Source organism: Chiloscyllium punctatum, chromosome 40, assembly GCF_047496795.1.
Source record: "Chiloscyllium punctatum isolate Juve2018m chromosome 40, sChiPun1.3, whole genome shotgun sequence".
NCBI lineage: Eukaryota > Metazoa > Chordata > Chondrichthyes > Orectolobiformes > Hemiscylliidae > Chiloscyllium > Chiloscyllium punctatum.
In genome coordinates, this window is record NC_092778.1 from 63,418,846 (window position 1) to 63,441,524 (window position 22,679).

General features: G+C 49.8%; 1 protein-coding gene across 1 annotated transcript in view; it reads right to left on the reverse strand.

The window, feature by feature from the left end:
* Positions 1 to 2,031: 2,031 nt before the first annotated feature.
* The window catches only part of shisa9a (shisa family member 9a), a 325,898-nt gene continuing 305,250 nt past the window's right edge, over positions 2,032 to 22,679 (reverse strand). Inside the window, exon 4 of the mRNA XM_072560123.1 lies at positions 2,032 to 5,709. Coding sequence (XP_072416224.1) covers positions 5,333 to 5,709 — 377 coding nt within the window. The 3' untranslated portion in view covers positions 2,032 to 5,332. The remainder of the gene's footprint in view (positions 5,710 to 22,679) is intronic.

The window sequence follows — 22,679 nt, forward strand, 5'->3', positions numbered from 1 at the left end:
CACAAACAAAACTCTGAGACAGCAAACCACACTGCTCCCTTGGCAGGGTGCTACGTTTCTGAGTCACCCCAGCAGAGTGTGTGGTTCACAGCGTGGACAGCAGACTGTGTCTTTCCCCAACCCTCTCTGCTCGCTGTCATTTGCCATTCCCTCAAGCCTCAGGGTACGAAACGCACAGACAGGGGGCTTTGGCAGCACCAGCCTGGAGTCAACCATCCAGGAAACTCAGGCCGGTAAGCTGAAAGAACCAAGACCCAAATATCCTCAACAATTTCCTCAAGGACAAATCATGGCCGCGTCAATTGGAATGGACAGCCACTTCCTTCCACACAAAACAAACAGAAGTGATAAATTGTGTCTCCTCTGGCATTGTTTAGAATGAGCCCTTTGCAAGTAGCTTCGGAGAAAAGGTAGCCAGGATGTGGAGGGGCTGGTGTTGGACTGGGGTGGACAACGTTAGAAATCGCACAACACCAGGTCATAGTCCGACAGGTTTACTTGGAAGCACCAGCTTTCGGAGCGTCACTCAGGTGGTTGTGCAGCAACACTCCAAAAGCTAGTGCTTCCAAATAAACCTGTCGGACTATAACCTGGTGCTGGGTGATTTTTAACTTTGGAGAAAGATAATTGAGGACTATGCAGCAGACTGCACCGTACAACCCCCCCAGCTGGGAGTGTTGCTACTGACTAATCCACAAACACAATCTCATCCCTGCTGCAGTCAATCCCTACATTCTGACATTGGAGGGCTGGGTGGGCATGAGGGAGAGAGAAGGGGCACTGACCACAGTTAACACGATTTGATCGACCTTCAGATGCTTCTGTTCAGTTCAGAAACACCCAGTTAAGAGACGGATGAAACTGTGGGAAGTGATGGTCAACTCGCTCTGGGTCTAAGTGTTTGTAAGCCACAATGCACCCTCCACCCACCCCCCCACCCCCCCCAACCCCGACAATGAATTCTCCAGGAAAGACAAACATAGAGTGGACAATGATAGCAAAATGGTGTCAGAAAGGCCAGTCCAGAAGCAGAATGAGCGTAAAAGGAGATAAACACATGATGGAAGATTGGGAGGGCGTTGGGAGTGTGGTAAGGAGAGAGGGTGATTTTTGTCCCGATCAGTGTTCATGCCATAAGTCTCAGGCCCCATTAAAACATGTCTATCTGCTCGCTAAAGGTGATCTGATTCGTGCAATTCAGAAGCTGCACTTCACTCATAGAATGTTCCAGAAGCAGGGGTGTTGTGTTATAGAGTCATGCAACACAGAAACAGACCTTTTGTCCCAACTTGTCCATGCTGAACATAATCTCAAACTAAACTAGTCCTCCCTGCCTGCTCCTGGCCCATACCCCTCCAAACCCTTTCCTATTCAATTATCCATCCAAATGCCTTTTAAACGTTGTAACTGCACTCACATCCAACACTTCCTCAGGAATTTCATTCCACACGTGAACCACCTTCTGTGTAAAATTTATTCCAGGGAGAAGAAGGTGTTCTGATAAGGAGTAAAGGAGTGGAATGGGTCCCAGCGTTTGGAAGGATAAGGGATCTCATTGTTAAATCTGAGATTCTGAGAGAGCTCGCTGGGTTTGATGCCCTGACTGGAAAGGATGGAGGGAGAACCATCTTTACACAAAGGGTTTTCCATTCGGGACAAATCTGAGGAGACACTGCTTCCTGGGAGGTTGGTGAATGGTTGTGGATGCCCAGTTACTACAGACACTCAATTCATTGCTCCACTCTTCAGGTACACAGGTAATACCTTGGGTTTAGAGTAAGGGTGGCTTGATGAGGTGGCACCAGCAGCTGTAACAAAGGTCATGGGAAGCACTGGTCAGGCTCACCATCTCCCACTGCCCACCCCCTGGGTGTGTGAGGTGGTGAAGTGCCCATTCTCCAATGCTGCCTGTCCCTGTGGACATTGGGCCCATCACCCACAAACATGTCCCCTCTCCCACCACACCCCTTCACCCACCTCCCCCCCCCCCCCAATGCCCCCCCACACCCCCTACCCCCCCCACCCCCCTAGCCCATCAAGCCCCACTCTGCCTGTCCCGCAGATTCCTGAATAGCAAGCTGACTGGGTGGTAAATGGAGGCCAAACCTAAGGGTGGTCCAGAGAGACAAAGAAGAGCAGGAGTAGGCCATTCGGCCCTTCCAGACTGCTCTGGAATTCAGTGTGATCATGGCTGATCATCCAACTCTGCTCCCACTTCACTCTTTGATCCCTTGAGCCCGAAGAACTGTATCGAACTCCTTCTTAAACATTCAGTGCTTTGGCCTCAACTGTTTTCTGTGGTAAAAGCTCCCCAATCTCTGGGTGAAGATATTTCTGCTCATCTCAGTCCTAACTGGCCCAGCCCATGTCCTCAGACTCTGCCCCTTGGTTCTGGGAGAACATTCTTCCTGCATGTACCCTGTCCAGTCTAACGGGGCACGGAGGACGGGAGTGGGCGAACCAGGCTGCAGTGATATAAACCCCTCGTTAGGCCGCGTTTGGAGTACTGTGTGCAGTTTTAGTTGCCACACACCCAGAAGGATGTGGAAGCTTTGGGGAGAGAGAGTACAGAGAAAGTTCACCACAATGTTGCCTGGTCTTGAGAGTACTGGCTATGAGGAATGTTTAAAAAGACTAGGAAGACAGTGGCTGACCGGAGACCTGATAGAGGTCTACAACAATATGAGAGGCATAGAGAGGGTGGATAGTCACAGGCTTCCCCCCAGGGTTAAAGCTTCAATTATAAGGGGACACAGGTTCAAGGTAAGAGGGGGCAAGTTTAAGGGAGATGTGAGAGGGAAATGTTTCACATAGAGAGCGGCAGGAGCTTGGGACGCACTGCTTGTAGAGGTGGTGGAAACAGGAACCTTGGTGACACTTAAGAGGCATCTGGATGGTTACACGAATAGGGAGGGAATAGAGGGATACGGACTTAATCTGGGCAGAAGGTATGTTTTTCAGTTTAGTTCGGGAATTATGGTAGGCACAGGCTTGGTGGGTCAAAGGGCTGGCCGCAGTGCTGTCCTTCTCTTGTTCTTTAGCTTCTCTGAGATTGCCCTCATTGTTAGAAATGACTGGATGGTTTGAGCTATCCCCTGTTAGCTGCACTGGGTAGTCACATGTCGTATCTGTGCTGGAACTCTCTGTGAATTGAGTGCATTGGGGGCGTTGATCTGGAGAGAGACAGAGAGAGGGAACGCGTGAATAATTGCCCTCACCAACACAGACCTGGCGAGCTCCTGAAATCCAAAAAGTAAAACAGACTGACGAGGTTAGGCAAGTGTTCCCCGAGAGATCAGATAAAATCAGAAGTGAATCTGGATGGAGTGGATAGGGAGAAGCTTCTAAGTGAAACGAAAACGAGAGGGGCATAGATTTAAAGTGACGTGCAAGGGTGACAGGTTTTCACCCAGCGAGGGGTTAGGGTGTGGGAGACACTGCTGGGGAAACATGGAGAGGGAGATTCAGTGAAGAGGGGCATTGGATGTTTGGTTGGATGGAAATAGGGTGGAAGGCGAAGGCAGGAATCGGCTTTAAGAGATAGAATTAATAAAAGTCACACAACACCAGGTTATAATCCAACAGGTTTATTTGGAAGGACTAGCTTTCAGAGCACTGCTCCAGGTGACAATCACCTGATGAAGGAGCAGCGCTCAGAAATAAACCTATTGGACTATAACCTGGTGACTTTTAACATTGTCCCACCCCAGACCAACACCAGCACCTCCACATCACGGTTAGGGAATCGAACCAGGCGTGGATGTGCTGAATGGCTCCCTGTTCTGTAACGACGCTGCGCTTCTGAGAAATTAGCCCCCGCATTTTAAAAAAAATCACTTTTTTGTTTTCCTTATTTACTTCCAGTTTGACTTCAGTTTCATAAAAACAGCAATCTCACATTTCCCATCAGGCCGAGAAGCTGCAAAGTGCCCGAATCTTTCATCTGAAGCAGCAGGAACACAGAGAGGTGTTAAAAGGGGTGAGGGAGGGACCTTAGAGTCATGGAACGTGCTAACAATGTTTCCTATAAACAGCAGAATATTGAGAAATGAATTAAAATGGTTCCTTAAAATCCTTTGAGCTGACAAATCAATCCCTTGGACCAATCAATGAATCTAACTGGTTCTGTGGGTTGCAAAGACTAAACTATCTACGTTACACAGAAAGGAATTGAAAATTTCACGCTAAGGTCCCAAGCTTAACTCATCAGTTTCTGAACTGGACATTATACAGCCATCAGCCCCATTCACTGTGTCAGAAAGATGGCGTTATCCAACGAGCAGCTGCATGCAGGAAAACCCACTTCAGCTGACCTACAATACAAAGCGAAAACAGACCCGTCCTCAAGTGCTGACGTCTGTCATGAGCTGCTTGTTGTAAGATGATAGAAAGCAGAGTTTTGCTCCCTCTGCACTCGGTACAGAAGCTGATGGTGTGAGCCAAGCAAGGTTTTGGATTCCCTTCTGAAGCGTAATAAAATGTGGTGGAAGTTTATTCCCTTTCCTCCCCCTTTTTATTCCCCACCATAGCCCCTCAGCATGGGTTGTGTGTGTGTGAGAGAGAGAGAGGCCATCACGTCGATTCACCAACAGAGAAATCCCACCAATGTCTGCTGCCTGGATATTGGGGTGGGAGCGGCGATGGGGACCTCTGATTTGTCTTGCTGGCATCAATTTGACCCCTGTTTCTGCGGAAGAACACAGGAAGCAATATCAGCAGAGATTCAGAAGAGAGATAGAGAGGATGTGTGGCTAGCTGCGTGAAGCATCATTCCCCACAATGAAGGCACAACCTATATTACCCAGTCTTCCCAGAGAGCCTAAGACCAGCACAGGGTCTCAAAGCTGACCAGGAAGATCGCCAGTTAAGATGGGGGAGGGGGCTCTGCTTTATCCACTCCCTAACTTGTCCAAATTTGTTGAGGAGGTTACAAAACAATAATAAGACATGCTCCCCATTCTCTTAAACATTCCCAAAAGCGATTCCTTGTCTCAACAACCATCAAGAACCAAAAACCCAGAGTGAATTCATTCAAAGTCGGTAATTTCTGTTTTAAAGAAAATCGTTTTGTTTTTGTAATTTTTTTTTCGTGTGTGGGGTTTTTTTTTGATACACGAACACAAAGCCCATCGTTATTGAACCCTTCAGTGTGTATTGCTCATTTTGCAGACTTTAGATCCACTTCGGATCGGACTTCAGGCCCAACCTATTCAAGATTAAACAACGGCATGAGTTCATCCCAAAAAATAGTTCAGTTCTCAGTCAGGTAGCTCTTGGGAACGGCAGTCTCCTCTTCCTTTTCTGTTCTGGGAACCAGAAAGGGTGCTCACCATCACACCGTCACTTCGGTTTTGCTGTTGGTTACAAAGTATGGCTGTGGTGCTGCAGTGTAATGCTGTGGCTGAGGGCTGGCTTTCTCTACCAGAGGACCCACCGTGCAGGGTCTCTTGTTGGCGTAGGTTTGCCTGCGGATAGCTGTATCGCTCGGGTCCCACGTCTTGTACTCAGCGTCGAAGACCAGCGGGTGCGTGTGCATCTTGGTCATTTTGTTCCTCTGTCCAGTGAGCTTGGGGTTGTAGGTGTTGGCACGGGGCATGGGGTCCTCATGGTCCATTGGTATCGCCACGGGATGCAAGGGCAGGCTCCCCTTGGAGGCCAGCTCTGCAAAATGTTGGCGCTTGGCAAAAAAGTCATCGCTCGCCTTTTCAGCTGGAAGAGGAGAGGTAAGAGTTAGTCGCAGTATTCCCAGAAACCCGGGTACCCGTTCTGTCAGAGTCACACAGCACAGACACTCAGGCACTTCTACCCATCATGTCGATATCGGCCAACAAATACCCAACCCCACCGACCCCCATCTCCTGCACATGCTCCATAGCTGACAATGCCCTGGCCTTTTATCCACGTGTGAAGGGGATGGAGGGGGTGGAGGGAGCGGAGGGGGTGGAGGGAGCGGAGGGGGTGGAGGGGGTAAAGGGGATGGAGGGGTGAAGGGGATGAAGGGTGTGGAGGGAGTGAAGCGTGTGAAGGGGATGAAGGGGGTGGAGGGACTGAAGGGCGTGGAGGGGGTGGAGGGGGTGAAGGGGGTGGAGGGGATGGAGGGGGTGGAGGGGATGAAGAGGGTTGAGGGGATGAAGGGGTGGAGGGGCTGGAGGGAGTGAAGGAGGTGGAGGGGTTAAGGGGTGGAGGGGGTGAAGTGGATGAAGGGAGTGAAGGGGGTGGAGGGGCTGATGGGGATGAAGGGGGTTGAGGGGGTGGAGGGAGTGAAGGGGATGGAGGGAGTGAAGGGGGTGAAGGGGCGAAGGGGGTGGAGGGGGTGGAGAGGATGGAGGGGGTGAAGGGAGTGTAGGGGGTGGAGGGGGTGAAAGGTGTGGTGGGGTGAAGGGGGTGGAGGGGGTGGAGGGGGTGGAGGGGGTGAAAGGTGTGGTGGGGTGAAGGGGGTGGAGGGGGTGGAGGGGGTGGAGGGGGTGGAGGGGGTGGAGGGGGTGGAGGGGGTGAAGGGGGTGAGGGTGTTGGAGGGAGTGAAGGGGTGGAGGGATGGTGGGGGTGAAGGGGATGGAGGAGGTGAAGGGGGTGGAGGGGATGAAGGGGGTGGAGGGGGTGAAGGGGGTGGAGGGGGTGGAGGGGATGAAGGGGGTGGAGGGGGTGAAGGGGGTGAAGGGGTAAAAGGGGTAAAAGGGGTAAAGTTGATGAGTCATTCCTGATGAAGGGATAATGCCCAAAATGTCGATTCTCCTGCTCCTCAGATGGTGCCTGACCTGCTGTGCTTTTCCAGCACCACACTCTCGCCTCTGATCCCCAGCGTATACCGTCCTCACTTTCTCCAGGAACCCTGCCAGGGGTTCAGGGTTTAAACTTCTGAACCCACGGTCACCAGTGGAGCGGAAATTATCCTCAGCAATGAGTGTGTGCAGAGTCTCAGAGAGCCATGGGGTTCGGAGGAGATCCCAGAGATCGGGGGTGGGGGGGGGGGGGGGGGGGCTGGGCAAGGCCTTGGAGAACTCGGTAAAGAAGGACAAGAATTTTACAACTAGAGGAACAAATCCAGGTGACGGGTTAGTGGGAGTTGGTGCCAGTTCAAACACAGGTACCTGAGGTTTGGTTACAGAGGGTTGTAAACCAGTCAGGAGTACATCCCAGTGATCAATTCAAATATGGAACACTGACAGTGTATCAGGAAAGCCTATGTGACAGTGAGGACTGCAAGGAACCCAGAGTCAACAAGAAGGGACGTTGGAAACGCACAGCAAGTCAGAGCTGCTGTGCTTTTCCAGGGTCATGTCTATTGACCAGGGGCTTGCATTCCCATTTCCCTTGAAGACATTTTATACCAGCTCGTTCTAGTTTCAGAACGATTCACCTTTACTGTGTACTGTAACTGTGTACAGGTTTGGTCTCCTTCCTTGAGAAAGGACGTACTGACTCTGGAGGGGGGTGCAGAGGAGGTTCACTGGGTTGATCGTGGAGTTGAGGGGGTTGGCTTATCAGGGGAGACTGAGTAGACTGGGATTATATTCATTGGAATTCAAAAGAATGAGGGAGGATCCTACAGAGACATACAAAATTCTGAAAGGAGTAGATATTCCCACTGGCAGTGAAACTAGGATGAGGGGCACAGCCTCAAAAATGAGGGGGAGCAGGTTTCGGACTGAGATGGAGAGGAATCTCTTCACCCAGAGGGTCGTGAGTCTGTGGAATTCCCTGCCCAGAGAGGCAGTTGGGGCTACATCGTTGAATGTGTTTAGGGCAATGATAGATAGATGTTGAACAAAAAAGGGGGTGAAAGGTGAAGAGGTAAAGGGGGTGAAAGACAGATAGATTTTAAACAATAAAGGAATTAAGGGTTACAGTGAGAGGGTGGGTAAGTGGGGCTGAATCCATGAAAAGATCAGCCATGATCTTATTGAACAGCCGAGCAGGCTCAATGGGTTAGATGGCTTACTCCTGTTCCATGTTCCTTTGCTCTTTATGCTGCCCTGGGTACGATCATGTTGTTTGTGCTGTCCATGTAGCCCCTCAGTCCTGCAGGAACATTGCCTCATTTTTTTCCTGTACCAGTTGCATACGGCAGAAATAACAAATAAAAAACTCCTCTCAAGGCTCGACATTCTTATACCCAAATGAACTGTATTACCTCAATTTCCAATGGGAAACCTGTTACACGTATAAATCTGGGAAATCTTTCATTATAAATCCTTCGATGACAAAACCCCTTTTGCTTCTGCTGAACTGACAACTTGCCCAGGGACAGCATTTCCACTTTGGTCGCAGTCAATACACAGCACACCCGAAACCCGGCTCCTTTTGCAAAATTGTTAATTTCTGCTAAAGTTCTCAGTTCAACTTGTTTGCAAATCCCTGAGGAGATCACTAGGCAATGTTATGGAATGTGAAATCCTCAAATCGAATGCAAGAAGCAGAGCACAGGGCGACCAGTCTCTCACTCCTGTCCCAGTCAGATCATGGCTGATCTCTCCAAGATGGTATCTTAGTGCAGTTTTATTGCCATTACTAAGAATATTTTTTTAAGCAAAAATAAACCATTTTAATCGAAATAATTAGATCTTCACCTGTGAGCCATTCTTATTCTAAATTAATGAACAATAATGTCACAGAGCTAAACAGGAATCTTTACGAGCTAAACTGGAGTGTAGAATGAAAGAGTACAGCTTTTGTTTTTATTTGTTTGTTCACAACCATGGTAAAAGAGTGGTAGAGATGTAAAATAAGTGTTAATGTGAGCAGTGAGAAGGAGAAAATGGGGGTCCACTCTGCTGACAGCAAAGCCAGGGGAGGGTGGGGAATATAAGGAAAATAAGGAAAATTGGTGGGCGGCACGGTGGCACAGTGGTTAGCACTGCTGCCTCACAGCACTAGAGACCCGGGTTCAATTCCTGCCTCAGGCGCCTGACTGTGTGGAGTTTGCACATTCTCCCCGTGTCTGCGTGGGTTTCCTCCGGGTGCTCCGGTTTCCTCCCACAGTCCAAAGATGTGCAGTTCAGGTGAATTGGCCATGCTAAATTGCCCGTAGTGTTAGATGAAGGGGTAAATGCAGGGGAATGGGTCTGGGTGGGTTACGCTTCGGCGGGTCGGTGTGGACTTGTTGGGCCGAAGGGCCTGTTTCCACACTGTAAGTAATCTTAAAAAAAAAAGGAGGACACAGGACATCCGCTGAAGTTTTGGGAAACGAGATGGTGTTCCTCAAGCTTTCTCTTCGCTCCATTGGAACTCTGCAGCAGGACAGAGATGGTCACACTGGAGCAAGATGGTTTATCGAAGCAGGTAAATGGGAGGTCAGGGTCATTGCTATAGTCAGAATGTAGGTCACCCACAAGACAGTCACCCAGTCTGTTGCTTGTTAGAGGAAGTTAAAATCACACAACACCAGGTTATAGTCCAACAGGTTTATTTGGAAACACTAGCTCCCAGAGCGCTGCTCCTTCATCAGGTAGCTTGGAGCAGGATCATAACACAGAATTTATAGCACAAGATCATAGTGTCATGCAACTGATATGATATATTGAACAAACCTAGACTTAACAGCAATCTTGTGCTATAAGTGTATGATCTTTATGGTGGAAGCAATCCCTGGTTGAGGGACAAAGGAGATCATATCATAGGCACACCCCATCATCATCTGAATGGATGTGACCGAGATGGAGAGACTGGGAGAATGGAGTGGAATCCTAGCAGGAACAGGGAGTGAGGAAGTTTAAAACCAAACCAGAAATTACTGGAGAAACTCAGCAGGTCCGGCAGCATCCGTGGAGAGAAATAGTTCAGAACTGGACTCAAACTTATAACTCTGATTCTCTCCCCACAGATGCTGCCAACACCGTTAGAATTCACAGAACCCCTACTGTGTAGAAACAGGCCATTTAGGGCTATTTCCTACCACAGTCCAAAGATGTGTAGATTAGGGTGTGTTAGCCATGCTAAATTGTCCATAGTGTTCAGGGATGTGCAGGTTAGTGTGAATTGGCCATGCTAAATTGTCCATAGTGTTCAGGGATGTGCAGGTTAGGGTGAATTGGCCATGCTAAATTGTCCATAGTGTTGAGGGATGTGTAGGTTAGGGTGGATTGGCCATGCTAAACTGCCCATAGTGATCAGGGATGTGCAGGTTAGGGTGGATTGGCCATGCTAAATTGCCCGTAGTGTTCAGGGATGTGTAGATTAGGGTGGATTGGCCATGCTAAATTGCCCATAGTGTTCAGGGATGTGCAGGTTAGGGTGAATTGGCCATGCTAAATTGCCCATTGTGTTCAGGGATGTGCAGGTTAGGGTGAATTGGCCATGCTAAATTGCCCATTGTGTTCAGGGATGTGTAGGTTAGGGGCAAACATAGCACAATGGGGAGGGGGATGGAATACTCTTCAGAGGTTGGTGTGGACTTGTTGGGCCGAAGGGCCTGTTTCCACACTGTAGGGATTCCATTAAAAGTTCACAAAGACCCTCTGCAGAGTAACCCACCTGGTCTCATTCACTACCCTATTACTTTACATTTACCCCTAGCTAATGCACCTAACTCACATATCCCTGGATACTATGGGCAATTTCCCACAGCCAATCTACCCTAACCTGTACATCTCTGGGAGGAAACCCACACAGACACAGGGAGAATGCACAAACTCCACATAAGCAGTTGCCTGAGGGTGGAATCGAACCCAGGTCCCTGGCGCTATGAGGCAGCAGTGCCAACCACAGAGCCACCATGTTCATCTATTGAGTTTCTCCAGCAATTTCAGTTATCCACAGCATTTTGTTTTAACTTACAAACTAGAATTTATTTTTAAGTAAATTGATGTAGTGGGTGGAATTTGAACATACAAACACGAAGCATTAGCCTAGGCCTCTAGATTAGTGAACTCAGTGACACAGCCACTACCACACCATCACCCCAGGCCTGAGGCCTGTTGATTAGTGCCTCTGTTTCCAAAGGGACCAGCTTAATATGAGGAGCCTCAAAGACTTCAATCAACACATCCTGGCACTGGGCTGGCAGATCTATGAATGTCCTGCCTTCCAGGATGATGGGTTTTGGACCAGATTGCAAAACCTGATTCATACGACAGGGTGGCACGGTGACTCAGTGGTTAGCACTGCTGCCGCACAGCGCCAGGGACCCAGGTTTGATTCCAGCCTCGGGGGACTGTCTGTGTGGTGTTTGCACGTTCCCCCCCCCCCCCATGTTTGCGTGGGTCTCCTCCCACAGTCCAAGGATGTGCAGGTCAGGGGTGAATGGGCCATGGGCACTGCAGGGGTAGAGTGGGTCTGGGGCGGGATCTCCTTCAGAGGGTTAGGGTGGACTCAATGGGCTGAATGGCCTGCACCCATATCGTAGGGATTCGATAATACTGCTGGGTGTGATTAGCATTCGCAATTCCATGATGTTTTGTGGAGGAAAAGACCCAATGTAAACTCCGTTGTCATGGCCTTCAGGCTGTTTACTGGGGAGAGAGGTGGGAAAATTAAAACAAAACCTGAAAATGCTGGAAATATTCAGCAGGTCGACCACAGCTTATTCATGTTTATGATCAACAGACCTTCTCTCCGACAGGATAGAAACATAGAAGATAGGAGGAGGGGTAGAACATTCAGCCTTCCAACTGGCTGCACCGTTCAATATGATCATGGTCAATCATCCAACCCAGCACCTTGCTTCTGCTTCTCCCCCTATATCCTTTGATCCCTTTAATCCTAAGAACGTTCTTGAAGATCTTCAATGTTTTGGCTTTGAGTGCTCTCTGTGGCAGAGATTTCCACAGGTTCTGGGTGAAAACATTTCTCCTCATCCTTAAACGTAACCTTAGACTGAGATCTCCCTGGTTCTCAAGTCCCCGGTCATCAGATACGTCCGGCCTGTGTTTCACCTGTCTAGTCCTGTTAGGATTTTATAGTTTTTTTTAAAAGAGATTCCTAGCCCCCGCCCCCCCACTTCCCCATTGTTCTAAACTCCAGTGAATATGGTCCTGACAGTATCTAAGGACACAGGGTGGGCCCAGCTGGGACTGAGATGAGGGGAAATGTCTTCACCCAGGGAGCAGGGGAACCTGTGGAAGTCTCTGCCGCAGAAACTGGTTAAGGCCAAAACACCGAGCAACTTCAGGCAGGAGTTGGATATGGTTCTTAGGGTCTAAAGGAACCAAAGGGCTGAGGGTGAAAGCAGGAACAGGGAACTGAGTTGGACAATCAGCCATGGCCCAACAGACCATGGCAGAACAGACCCAAAGGGCCGAATGGCCTAATCCAGCTCCTATTTTCTATGTTTACAACAATCGAGAATTCAATGAGGGAAGCCAAGGAGAACCTGACAGATGGTAAAAAGCTAAATAACACTTGGAACAGACTATTCAAAACGTAAATAATGGTGTTGACAGTCCTTTGTTGGTAAAGGATTTTTTGATCTTAAACATGTTAATGTTTTCAGAGATGCATCTGGCAGATTGTGTTGCTAGGCAGCTGCTTCCCATCTCCCCTTAGACACTGCGCAGTGCCTATTTCTTCAGAAAAGCAAGTTCCTTGGATTATTGCATCTCCTTCTCAAACGAGCATGTGCTCCCAAGAAGATTGAGAGTGTACTTAACCATTCCTCTTGATCCATCCACTGAGCTGAGAAACACATACACTGTGACAGTAATCAGAGAACTGTAGCTGTAATATAGTGGAAACATTACAATGCGCTTTTAAACCAACTTCAGGCTTGGGGACATTTCATTTATTGATTGACTCTGTTTGTCTCGGTGACGGATGACTATACTCACAAATGCAACTTTATTTTACCTCTTACACCTCATGACAGCATCGCAGACTCCTGGATAAACATGGGCTGGAGGCAGAACAGAACTCAGTCCCATTACTGCAGTGGGGATTTTTCACATTCCCAATTTACAGATATAAGTAAAAACAAAAGATCACAGCTCCTGGAACAATGTGAAGGAGGTGCTGAGGGAATTCACTAACCCTGAGGAGAGAGGGAGAAATGTTGCAGCTCTCAGCGAGAGTTTACAGGGCTCGGCACGTTACCCGTTTCTCTCTCCACAGATGCTGAGTTTTTCCAGCAGCCTGTGTGTCTGTTTCCAATTCAGGGCATCATATTCCCCTCCGCGGGATACGAGAATTGCCAACGAGGCTTTGATTTATCGCCCATCCCTTGAACTGAGGCAGCCTACTCAGACTCAGTGGTTAGCACTGCTGCCTCACAGCACCAGGGACCCGGGTTCGATTCCTGCCTCAGGCGACTGTCTGTGTGGAGTTTGCACGTTCTCCCCGTGTCTGCGTGGGTTTCCTCCCGCAGTCCAAAGATGTGCAGGACAGGTGAATTGGCCATGATAAATTGTCCAAAGTGTTCAGGGATGCGTCAGGGGTAAATATAGAGTGATAGGGGAGGGGAATGGGTCTGGGTGGGTTACTGTTCGGTGGGTCAGTGTGGACTTATTGGGCTGAAGGACCTGTTTCCACACTGTAGGGATTCTATGGTTCCAGAGGGGGGGCTAAGAGTCAACCCAATCACTGTGAGTCTGGAGTCACATAGAGGCTAGACATGGAGGATGGCAGATTTCCTTCCCCAAAGGTCATCAGTGATCGAGTAATTGATGATGAGGCTAGATTGTCATTCCAGATTTGTTTGATTTTTCCAGCAGCCGACCATGCATTGGATTCCAGGCCCAGACGATTAGCCTCTGGGTTTCGGGATGACGCGTTAAGATCAGGCAGATGCACCAAGTGATGTCCCTATGCCCCTGAATTTGTGAATTTGCAATCTGACCATTGGTCACGTTCACATTCACCAATCGTAGGACATGACCCTGAGTGAGACTGCATCCTTGTAAAGCCGGGAGACAGTGAGGACTGCAGATGTTGGAGATCAGAGCCGAGAGTGTGTTGCTGGAAAAGCGCAGCAGGTCAGGCAGCATCCGAGGAGCAGGAGCATCGACATTTCCTGAACACACTCTCAGCTCCTTGTAAAGCCTTCCATCCATTCAAAAGAGGAGACTACGCAGGTCAGACATGAACTGTTAGAACACTCTGCATCACCTAGAATCCCTTCAGTGCAATAAGAGGCCATTTGGTCCATCCAGTCTGCACCAACCCTCTGGTGAGCATCCTAGCCAGACCCAGCTCCCAACCCTACCCCGATAGCCCTGCATTCCCTATGGCTAATCCCCCTAGCCTGCACATCCCTAGATACTACGGGCAATTTAGAATGGTCAATCCACCTGACCTACACATCTTTGGACTGTGGGAGGGAACCCACACAGACACAGAGAGAATGTACAAACTCCACACAGAGAGTCACCTGAGGCAGGAATCAAACCCGGGTGTCTGGTGCTGTGAGGCAGCAGTGCTAACCACTGAGCTGCTGCTTGTCTCAAATATTTCAAGGAATAGTTGACTCCAAATCTCCTCACTGCCTTCCTCACTTACGCTGTTAAGTCTTAACTATGTTGATGCAATAGAAGAATTTTATGCTTTATATTATGCAGTATACATGGTGCTATTTCTTTGTTAAGTGTGAGGTTCCCCTCTAGACAGTGAAAATCAAACCTGCACTGCTGAGCTGACAGCAATTAACGCTGGGTCTACAGTTGGTATAGCTTCATACCTCCAGACGAAAAGTCTATCAGCTCCCACTTTGCACCTCAGACGAGTCAAATAAGGAGTTTGCAAAGTGACAAGGATACAAACTGATTAAAGGAATCGGAGGAATGAGTTTTCAATGCCTTTCTTCTGTCTTCTGAAACTATGAGGTTTGATTCTCAATACCTTCTCGTTCCAGACATTCATTTTGAAATCTCTGCACGCGGCTGCCACACTCACACCAACTGTGGGTACAATACAGGCTTTTCCCATAGCAGCAGAATGAAGTTGGTAATGCCATGGTCAGTGATATCAGACCACAGCGATAGCCCCTAAACATGCAGCCCTCAATGCACTCCTGCACCAGGCTGCACCAATGCAGCTCCCCAATGCACTCCCACACCAAGCTGCACCAATGCAGCTCAATGCACTCCCACATCAAACTGCATCAACGCAGCTCCCCAATGCACTCCCACATCGGGCTGCACCACTGCAGTCTCCCAGTGCATTCCTGCATCAGGCTGCACCAACACAGCTCCACAATGCACTCCCGCATCGAGCTGCACCAATGCAGTCTCCCAGTGCACTCCCGCATCAGGTTGCACCAATGCAGATCCCCAGTGCACTCCACATCAAGCTGCACCAAAGCAGCTTCCCAGTGCACTCCCGCATCGAGCTGCACCAATGCAGCTCCCCAAGGCACTCCCACATCGGGCTGCACCAATGCAGCTCCGCAATGCACTCCACATCAAGCTGCATCAACGCAGCTCCCCAATGCACTCCCACATCGGGCTGCACCACTGCAGTCTCCCAGTGCATTCCTGCATCAGGCTGCACCAACACAGCTCCCCAATGCACTCCCACATCGGGCTGCACCACTGCAGTCTCCCAGTGCATTCCTGCATCAGGCTGCACCAACACAGCTCCACAATGCACTCCCGCATCGAGCTGCACCAATGCAGTCTCCCAGTGCACTCCCGCATCAGGCTGCACCAATGCAGATCCCCAGTGCACTCCACATCAAGCTGCACCAAAGCAGCTTCCCAGTGCACTCCCGCATCGAGCTGCACCAATGCAGCTCCCAATGCACTCCCACATCGGGCTGCACCACTGCAGCTCCGCAATGCACTCCCACATCAGGCTGCACCAACGCAGCTCCTCAATGCACTCCGACATAAAGCTGCACCAATGCAGCTCCCCAATGCACTCCCACATCAGGCTGCACCAATGCAGCTCCGCAATGCACTCCCACATCAAGGTACACCAATGTAGCTCCCAATGCCCTCCCACATCAAGCTGCACCAATGCAGCTCCCCAATGCACTCCCACATCGAGCTGCACCAATGCAGCTCCCCAATGCACTCCCACATCGAGCTGTATCAATGCAGCTCCCAATGCACTCCAGCATCAGCTGCACCAATGCAGCTCCCCAATGTACTCCCGCATCAGGCTGCACCAATGAAGCTCCCAATGCACTCCGGCATCAGGGTGCATCAATGCAGCTCCCAATGCACTCCGGCATCAAGCTGCACCAATGCAGCTCCCCAATGCACTCCCGCATCAGGCTGTACCAATGCAGCTCCCCAATGCACTCCCACATCAAGCTGCACCAATGCAGCTCAGCAATGCACTCCCGCATCGAGCTGCACCAATGAAGCTCCCCAATGCACTCCCACATCGAGCTGTACCAATGCAGCTCAGCAATGCACTCCCGCATCGAGCTGCACCAATGAAGCTCCCCAATGCACTCCCACATCGAGCTGCACCAATGCAGCTCCCCAATGCACTCCCACATCGAGCTGTACCAATGCAGCTCCCCAATGCACTCCCGCATCGAGCTGCACCAATGAAGCTCCCCAATGCACTCCCACATCGAGCTGCACCAATGCAGCTCCCCAATGCACTCCCGCATCAAGTTGCACCAATGCAGCTCAGCAATGCACTCCCGCATCGAGCTGCACCAATGCAGCTCAATGCACTCCCACATCAAGTTGCAACAATGCAGCTCAGCAATGTACTCCCGCATCGAGCTGCACCAATGCAGCTCCCCAAATGCACTCCCACATCAAGTTGCACCAATGCAGCTCAGCAATGTTCTCCTGCATCGAGCTGCACCAATGCAGCTCCCCAATGCACTCCCACATCAAGTTGCAACAATGCAGCTCAGCAATGTTCTCCTGCATCGAGCTGCACCAATGCAGCTCCCCAATGCACTCCCACATCGAGCTGCACCCTGCAGCTTCCCAATGCACTCCCACATCGAGCTGCACCAATGCAGCTCCCCAATGCACTCCCACATCCGGCTGCACCAATGCTGCTCAGCAATGTACACCCGCATCATTTTGAGTGACAGGAGGTAGGTTCAAAACTGAGATGAGGAGAAATTACTTCTCTCAAAGGGTTGTGTATCTGGAACTCATTCCCCCAGTGTGTAGTGGAGGTAGAATCAATCAACAGATTCAAGAAAGAAACAGATATGTTTCTGATGAGAAGTGGAATCAGAGGCTATGGGGAGCAGGCAGGAAAGTGGAGTTGAGACCAGGAGAAGATCAGCCATGATCATGGTAAATGGTGAAGTGGGTTTGAAGGGCTGAATTGCCTCCTCTCACTTCTAATTCCAATGTTCCTGTGAAGGTGTCAACCCAAGTTGGATCAAGGTCTCTTCCTGTAAGGTGCTGCTTGTCTATGTGTTGATCAGCATTGGTCCTTACTCATTGCTGCAAGGGGACATCAGCGGATTGATTCGGCATGGTGTCACCGCCAAGAACACTGACAGTGTAGCAATCTTCTCATCCTCTATATTCTCCCTCCCATATGAGAGAACATTAAATCTGACCCCTTCAGCTCAGGTTGTGAGAAGTCACATGCATGTGACCAATGCAGAACTCACTCATAAATACCACACCTGGATTACCATTGACCAGAAACTCAACTGGACACACCACATAAACACAGTGGCTACAAGAGCAGGTCAGAGGCTAACTCCCCTCCTGACTCCCCAAGTACTGTCCCACCATCTACAAGGCACAAGGCAGGAGTGTGATGGAATATTCCCTACTTGCCTGGATGGAGGCAGCCCCAACAACACTCAAGAGGCTTGACACCATCCAGGACAAAGCAGCCCTCTTGATTGGCACCACATCCACAAACACCCACTCCCTCCATCACCGACACTCAGTAGCAGCAGTGTGTACTATCTACAAGATGCACTGCAGCAATTCACCAAAGATCCTCACACAGCACCTTCCAAACACGTGACCACTTCCATCTAGTAGGACAAGGACAGCAGATACACGGGAACACCACCCCCTGCAAATTCTTTTTCAAGCCCCTCACCATCCTGACTTGGAAACATATCATTGTACCCTCAGTGTCACTGGGTCAAAAATCTAGAATTCCCTCCCCAAGGGCATTATGGGTCAACCCACAGCAGAGATTGGACTGCAGCGGTTCAAGATGGCAGCTCACCCCCAACTTCTCAAGGGGCAATTAGGGACGGGGCAATAAATGCTGGGGGCCAGTGAGAGACAGCCACACTCCAAAAGTGAATAAAGAGAAAAAAACATATTGCCACCCAAAACGCTGAATGCATTTGAAAGCAAGGATATTTTGATTACAAGATAAATGGATAGGTTTGTATGAGAAAACTCAAGCTGGTAACAAGAAAAATACTCATAAGATGCAATGTTCTCTCCCTTTTGCTGTACACCTTTGAAAGATGGACAATAAGAGCCAAGGAATAAAAAAGAAGTCTTTGAACTCTGGGTGTGAAAAGATGTTCTTAGAGATATACAGATTGTAAGACAAGTGGCAAGGTCAGTGAAAATGCAAAAGAAGAAAGAACCAGAAACTATTTTATTTTAACATGCACTGGTTGTGGGCAGCACTGGCGAGGTCAGCATTTATTACCCAGAGGGCAGTTACGAGTTAACGCCATTGCTGTGGGTCTGGAGTCACATGTAGGCCAGATCCAGCGAGGCTGGCAGATCCCTTTCCCTGAACGACATCAGTGAACCCGATGACAATCTTTTCCAGACTCTTAACTTCAGGTTTGATTGAATTCATATTCCACCATCTGCCGCATGGGATTTGAACCCAGATGCCCAGAACATTACCCGGGTCTCTGGACTAATAGTCCAGTGATAATAGCACTCGGCCATTGTCTCCCCCCCAATAAATGCCAGCACTTTGGTGATTTGAGCAGAGCCACAGAGATCTCTTGGAGGGGGTAAAGTCCAGGGGAGCAGAAAGATAGATGGTCCTAATCGTAGGTGGGTGATGGAGGTCACAGTCAGGCCACAGGGTGAGGATGGCACCAGATGGAGGTCCAAGGCCAAATGTGAGCCCAGCTCGCCTGGCAGGAGGAGCTTCAACACAGCAGCTCGGGGCGTAGGGAGCTCCCCGAGGGTAGGACAGCTCGGTTAAGGAACAGTGGGGGTAATGCTGGAGAATTGGAGCAGGAGATAAGGGAGCTAAGTGGAGGAAGAGAGTTAGGAATTGTGCACAGCAGTCGGTGTGAATTAGGGGGGTTGTTGGCACCTTTCCTCAGACTGGAGACGTGCGAGTGTACCTTTCAGAGGTTGATCCTGGGTAGCCAAATATCAAAGGCATGGGATGGTAACAGCAGTGTTGGAACACTGTCTCTGTGCAGGGGCACGGGCCACAGTACAAGAGCTGCACATCCTGCTCGCATTCACAGCATGCACCCTGAACAGAAACAATCCTTATAGATTTCTCTTTGGAACACTGGGGGATAAGCTTAATCAAATTCACTGGGGCAGGAAACCCACAGCGCTGGCTGAAATTAATTTTGCACATCAGCCCAAGTTCAGTCTGCATCAGCTTCCTTGGAGAATAACAAAATACTGGCAGGATGGTGGACCCATTTCCTAATGGGAAGGTTATGTTAAAATCACCTCCGCTGGTAATTTTAACATGTTGCCATTTGTCTGAGCTGTAAAGGGGAAAGAAAAATCCCCACTGCAGATATGACATTATATTTGATACAAGAAGATTTGGTGCAAAGCATATTTGCATTCTAATGAGATATATGTCCCACTAAAGCTAAGGAAAGTCAAATGCATTTAGAATCAAATGTTCATCAGAAACTTGTTTCTTTTAGCAATAAACCTGAGCTGTGTAAAAACCAGGCTAAACCAAGGAAAAAGAGTGAACAGAATATTGTAGAGTATTTAATGTTGATTTCAATTGTCCTCTGACCAATTGAATTTCTGAATAATGTTTGCCCAAATCGTTGGATCCAATATTTAAGGGGCTCCGATTCTGGAGTCAGTGATGAAAGTGAAAAACCCAGGCCATTAAAAAACCGAAAGAACCGCAGATGCTGTAAATCAGGAACAAAAATAGAGATTGCTGGAAAAGCTCAGCAGGTCTGGAAGCATCTGGATTCTGAAGAAGGGAGACTTGACCCGAAACGTTAACTTCCACAGACGCTGCCAGAATCTGCTGAGCTTTTCCAGCAACTTCTCTTTTTGTTCACACTGCAGTTGATGCCAGCTCACTCTGAGACTGGCTGAGGGCTTTGGCAAAAAAGTCTGCAGATGCCGGATTCCAGGATAGACAGGCAGGAGGCTGGAGGGACACAGCAAGGCAGGCAGCATCAGGAGGGACAGGCAGGAGGCTGGGAGAACACAGCAAGGCAGGCAGCATCAGGAGGGACAGGCAGGAGGCTGGGGGAACACAGCAAGGCAGGCAGCATCAGGAGGGACAGGCAGGAGGCTGGAGGGACACAGCAAGGCAGGCAGCATCAGGAGGGACAGGCAGGAGGCTGGGAGAACACAGCAAGGCAGGCAGCAACAGGAGGGACAGGCAGGAGGCTGGGAGAACACAGCAAGGCAGGCAGCATCAGGAGGGACTGGCAGGAGGCTGGGGGGACACAGCAAGGCAGGCAGCATCAGGAGGGACAGGCAGGAGGCTGGGAGAACACAGCAAGGCAGGCAGCATCAGGAGGTACAGGCAGGAGGCTGGGAGAACACAGCAAGGCAGGCAGCATCAGGAGGGACAGGCAGGAGACTGGAGGGAACACAGCAAGGCAGGCAGTATCAGGAGGGACAGGCAGGAGGCTGGGGGAACACAGCAAGGCAGGCAGCATCAGGAGGTACAGGCAGGAGGCTGGGAGAACACAGCAAGGCAGGCAGCATCAGGAGGGACAGGCAGGAGGCTGGGAGAACACAGCAAGGCAGGCAGCATCAGGAGGGACAGGCAGGAGGCTGGGAGAACACAGCAAGGCAGGCAGCATCAGGAGGGACAGGCAGGAGACTGGAGGGAACACAGCAAGGCAGGCAGTATCAGGAGGGACAGGCAGGAGGCTGGGGGAACACAGCAAGGCAGGCAGCATCAGGAGGTACAGGCAGGAGGCTGGGAGAACACAGCAAGGCAGGCAGCATCAGGAGGGACAGGCAGGAGACTGGAGGGAACACAGCAAGGCAGGCAGCATCAGGAGGTGGAGAGGTCGAGGTTTCGGGTATAACCCTTCTTCAGGACTGGGGTGGGGGTAGAGGGGACTGCAGATAAAGTCAGAGGGGAGAAGGGTTTGGGTGGGGAGAGGGAAAAGAGAGCCCATGAAGAAATCAGTTGCACTCAGCGCCCCCCTCACAGCCATCTGTGAGAATATGGCAAGCAGAAATCCATCTCCTCCCCCACTCAGGATGAAGAATCCCTTCTGATAATGTCCCTGTTCGCCCGACCTCACACTGTGGGCTTCTGTCCCTGTCCTCATCTTTTGTAAGGCTCTTAAACGTGGGGAAGCAAGTCACCATTTTGTTGAACTTTGCCACCCAGAATGCTCAATTACTCAGTGTCATTACCTCAGATTACAGGCACTCTGAACATTACTCAGTTCCCTCCATTTACAAAAGTTCACTTGTCATCACAAAACTCTGGACTGGAATATTTTCCTACTGACTGGAAACTGTGCTTCGCCGTTCGCATGTTTTGCAGGAATCGCAAAATTGCTGTTTAATCCTGGGCCCACCTACCGGGTTTCCACATTACCACACGCTGGTCAGCTTTTATGATTGGCCCCTCATCAGGAATAATGCTCCTCAGATACTGCCTGACCTGCTGTGCTTTTCCAGCCCCACACTCTCGACTCTGATCTCCAGCATCTGCAGCCCTCACTTTCCCCTTTTATAAATGGCAACTCAGCTCAGACACATGGTGGCAACTTTAAATCACTGCTTCAAAGACCTATCGCCTTTCAGGAGAGGAATCTGCCGTCCTCACCCGACCCAGTCAGTGACTCCAGACCCTCAGCAATGTCGTTGGTTCCTAGATGGCCATGCAGCGGGGTGAGGGGAATAGACAGCACTCTCCTTCACCATTTAATAAGCTTCAGACTGTCTCATAGCAGGTGAAGATCATACACAATTTACAGATCCTTTGGTCACACACAACTGGCATCGAATCACACTGTACAGAACAGGCCCTTCAACCCATCAAGACTGTGTAAGACCATAAGATATAACCATAAGACGTAGGATCAGAAATTAGGCCATTCAGCCCATCAAGTCTGGTCTGCCATTCAATCATGGCGGATAGGTTTCCCATTTGCCCACTTTCTCCCTGTAACCCTTGATCCCGTTGGCAATCAAGAACCTATCTATCTCCATCTTAAATATACTCAATGCCCTGCCCTCCACAGCCTTCTGAGACAGTGAATTCCACAGATTCCCCATTCTCTGGCTGAAGAAGTTTCTCCTTATCTCCGTTTTAAAAGGTCTTCCCTTTATTCTAAGGCTAGTCCTAGTCTCTCCGACCACTGGAAACATCTTCCCAACATCCACTCTGTCCAGGCCATTCAGTATTCTGTAAGTTTCAATTAGATCCCCCACCCCCCATCCTTCTAAACCACATCGAGTATAGACCAGGAATCCTCAAACGTTCCTCATGTGTTAAGCTGTTCATTCCTGGAATCATTCTCATGAACCTGCTCGGAACCTGCTCCCGGGCCAGTCCATCCTTCCTGAGATATGGGGCCCAAAACTGCACACAATCCTCCAAATGTGGTCTGACCAGAGCCTTAGAGAGCCTCAGAAGTAGTGCACTGTCAAAAACTACACTCAGTCTAACCTAGTCCTACC